The 4059-nt window shown below is 35.4% G+C and overlaps 1 protein-coding gene across 1 annotated transcript in view; it reads left to right on the forward strand.

Annotated features, from left to right (window-relative positions):
• The window catches only part of LOC103602952 (acyl-CoA synthetase family member 4-like), a gene marked incomplete at both ends in the record, with an annotated part of 17630 nt that extends 13576 nt beyond the window's left edge, over positions 1-4054 (forward strand). The window contains 3 exons of the mRNA XM_008587413.1: positions 1225-1347; positions 1670-1801; positions 3728-4054. Coding sequence (XP_008585635.1) covers positions 1225-1347; positions 1670-1801; positions 3728-4054 — 582 coding nt within the window. The remainder of the gene's footprint in view (positions 1-1224; positions 1348-1669; positions 1802-3727) is intronic.
• Positions 4055-4059: the final 5 nt, after the last annotated feature.

Here is a 4059-nt window from a genome sequence, read left to right on the forward strand (position 1 = left end):
ATTTATGTAAGAATTCAGCTCATCAGTCTCACACTCTAAGCACAGAAGAGTGAGAAACTGTCAGGTGCTGTTGAGCCTGGGAGAAGGTGTTAACTACAAGTATTTTAATAAGTTTGGCCTTGTGGTCTGGGAAGAATAAGAAGTTAATTAAGTCTTAGTATCTTAAGACATTTTTAACTTCCTTACCAAATTTACCAAAAATTTGCTGCTCAGAGTTTGGAAATGTGAGGAACTTAGAATTAGCATCTTGACAACAGAAAAATACCACAAAGGAAGATACTTTAAGATACTTTAAGATATTTTAAGATGATTACATGAAAACTTAAAAAATTATATAAGAATTACAAAATTAAACAAGCTAGGAAAAAGTTTGAAATAAATGTGAAAAAGAGTTAAAACTCATAAGTAGAAATGAAAAGAGAGAGCAAATACAAATTAATAAAAATATGAAGACCCAGATAGAAAAATAAACAAGGGACATAAATAAACACACAGGACACCAAGGAAGAAATGGCTATGTAAATGTGTCATGCCTTTGATAAACACAGGAATGAAAATTAAAAACTATGAGGTAGAGAAACAAATGTTATTAGATTAGAAAAGATACTAGAATGAGAACATTAAGTGCCGGTGAGAGTGGTGGTAGGTTGTTAGGCCTCTAATGAAAACAGTTTGGCCATAGGTAACAATTTCATATCTTTTGATCTAGTAGAATTCTTTTTTAGGAATCTATCCTGGCAAAGTAACCAGAAATACAGACAAATATATGCACCAAGATGTCTATTTCCAAATTGTTAATAATACCAGGAAATGAGTTCCAAACAATTTTCAGTGATAAGGCACAAATTATTTTATGTTCATAAAGGATTTTATGCATTTAAAACAAATGATACCAAGTTGTATATTCAGAATGATCTCAACTATATTAAAATGTGTATACCAAGCAAAACATGATACCAAGTTGTATATTCAGAATGATCTCAACTATATTAAAATGTGTATGTATTCACACACACACATTAACCCCCAAAAAGATCAAAACGAAAGATGCTAAAATTTTAACAGTGGTTGTAGGTGGTGTCCTTGGACTTTTTTTACTAATCTAATTCTCTACAAGGGGCATGTATTTTATACTAAAGATAATAGACATAACATCATGAGGGAGAGGATATGTAGATTTGTTAACCACTGGCAAATACCAATTAATTTGCTTTTTATTTTCAGAAAAAGAAGTGTGTTTGGAAGTTAAAATGTGGAGGATCTGTCTTTTCTTCTCCTTGTTTGAGCCTGATTCCACATCATTTGTATTTTGCTACACTGGGCGGACTTTTACTGGCTGTAAATCCTGTAAGCATAAAATAATATGTATTGATTTTATCTCCTATCTTTAATATTCTTTTATTTTTGCTTTGAATTCTGAAAGTTTGAGTAGTTTTCAGTTAGATATAGTCCATGTATCACTGAACCAGAATTCATTAAAAGTGATTGACACAAAGTTTAGAAAGATGAGAAAATCTAAGATTCTGTGTATGTTTTTTCTATTTTTTTAATTTTTAGGCAGAATTTGCTTAATCATATTAAGAACTTTGTGTTCATCCTAAAGATAGATTATTTTTTTTCTTCCCTAATCCCCCATATGATGCTGTGAATTGCTTTTTGCCCATGACAGGCTACTGGGAACAGAGTATGGAAACATTCCTGTGGAAAACCACTCTTCTCTTCTCCACAGTGTTGCCTACAGTATATTTGTATTGGCTGTGTAGATGGAAATTTGCTCTGCTTTACTCACTTGGGAGAACAGGTAAAAATTTCTAGTTCTGTTTTACATAACTTTCTCAAAGGCATAGTAGATGGTGAGAACTGAAGTAAAATTTTAAACAGATTATTCAGCTCACTGTGTTGGGAACTGGTTCTGTTTTAAATGTGAAGCCATGGGTTTCTTAATTTTTGAATGGTCGGTATAGAAGGTTTAAAAGAGTATACAACATTGTTATACTTCTTTTGCTACCTCTCTCCCCTGATTTTTAAATTTTTACCAGTTTTTAAGCCAATTTTATTATAACTTCTATTGAGGTGATGAAATTTTATTTTATTTTATTATTATTATTTTTTGTCTTTACGTGACCGGTAAGGGGATCGCAACCCTTGGGGTGGAGTCGCCCGCACCGCACTCAGCTAGTGAGCGCACTGGCCATTTCTATATAGGATCTGAACCCATGGCAGGAGCGTCGCTGCGCTCCCAGCGCCGCACTCTCCCGAGCNTGACCGGTAAGGGGATCGCAACCCTTGGGGTGGAGTCGCCCGCACCGCACTCAGCTAGTGAGTGCACTGGCCATTTCTATATAGGATCTGAACCCGCGGCAGGAGCGTCGCTGCGCTCCCAGCGCCGCACTCTCCCGAGTGCGCCACGGGGCCGGCCCGAGGTGATGAAATTTTAAAGAAGCCCCTGCTTTTTTTTGGCGGCTGGCAGGAATGGGGATCCTGAACAACACCATGTTATCAACACCATGCTCTAGCTGAGCTAGCCGGCCAGCCCAGAAGCCCCTGCTTTTTAATATGAAAACCAAAGTCTGTTGTGCAACCAAAATTCCATTGGTGGAAGTCCCAGCCTTCGCTTCATGACTAATAGGGTAGGCTCCTTCTGGGTTATATCAGACCTTTCATTGGGAGCATAATCTTCACATCTTTAAATACCTGCAAGTGACTGTCATTTATAGCACAACTTCTGATGTGTGCTTGATTTGGGGGATTATTTTGTGGGTTTGAGAATGCATTAGCTCCAAGAGAAGTTAACCCATTGATGGCTGGGGTGGATTCTGGATGCTTTTTATTCTGCGAACCTCTCATAGCCTAACACTTCCTTTTGCTCTGTTCGACAATTACTTTGGGATGAAATCTTTTATTATATTCACTTAATTTTTTATTCACAAAGTAGTTTGAATATATTCTCACTTTTAGATTCCTGAGAGGTAAGATGATGCAAATGCTATTACTTCTACTTTTTTAGGATAAATGATAGAAAGATGAAAGTGATTTTGTCCAAGTTAGGTACAGAATTGAGATTACAAATCATATTTTGTGAATATGCCAACTGTTTTTTCTTTTTTTCCTTTCCTATTATGCTGCTGTCTTAGACTTATATTCTTTTCTTCCTTTATCTTTTCTTCAAAATATTGCTTTTGAAATACAATTAAAATACAGGTTTGTCTGTATTTAATACGGTAGCTTTAAAATAAGCAAATATTATATATCCACATGACAGATACACATCTCATAGCTTTTTGTTTAAAGCTCTAAATTATTGTACTTAAACTCTTCCTTTCAGCCCGATTACTTCCTTCTCCCTATGTTTGGAGAATAAAATTAGATATAGTTTTTAATAAGATACATTGAAAACTCTATGCAGTTTTATCTTTGAACTCAGTGTCTCTGAACATAATAGTAATAACTTTTTAATGGAGTTCAAAATTAACTTTCTTTGTAATATTATGCATAGCAATGAATCATGTAATAGTGCTCCAATATATTTTGTCCTGGGTCTTACCACTTGGAGGTCTACTATGAGGGCACTATTTTTCAGAAAAATCCATTATTTTCTGTGTGTAGTTACCATTCAAATAGCCTACATCTCTTACATTTGTATTAAGAACCTCATAGAGCTTTAATCTAAAGGAGAATTGTTGCAATTAGATGAATGATTTATTTTTGCTTTTATTATCCTTTATAGGTTTGGCAATTCTCTACCAGTGGACCAATCTTTTCATCCCCATGTACCTCAGCATCAAAGCAAGAAATATTTTTTGGTTCCCATGATTGCTTTATCTACTGTTGTAACATGGAAGGTCACCTCCAATGGAAATTTGAAACTACGTCAAGGGTGTATGCAACACCATTTGCTTTCCATAACCACAGTCATAGCAATGAAATGTTGCTGGCAGCAGCATCTACTGATGGGAAATTGTGGATCTTGGAATCTCAGAGTGGACAATTACAAAGTGTATTTGATCTTCCCGGAGAAGTCTTCTCTTCTCCTGTGGTCTGGGAATCAATGCTAATTAT

This window comes from Galeopterus variegatus, unplaced genomic scaffold (assembly GCF_000696425.1).
Source record: "Galeopterus variegatus unplaced genomic scaffold, G_variegatus-3.0.2 Scaffold4375, whole genome shotgun sequence".
In the NCBI taxonomy this organism is placed as follows: Eukaryota; Metazoa; Chordata; class Mammalia; order Dermoptera; family Cynocephalidae; genus Galeopterus; species Galeopterus variegatus.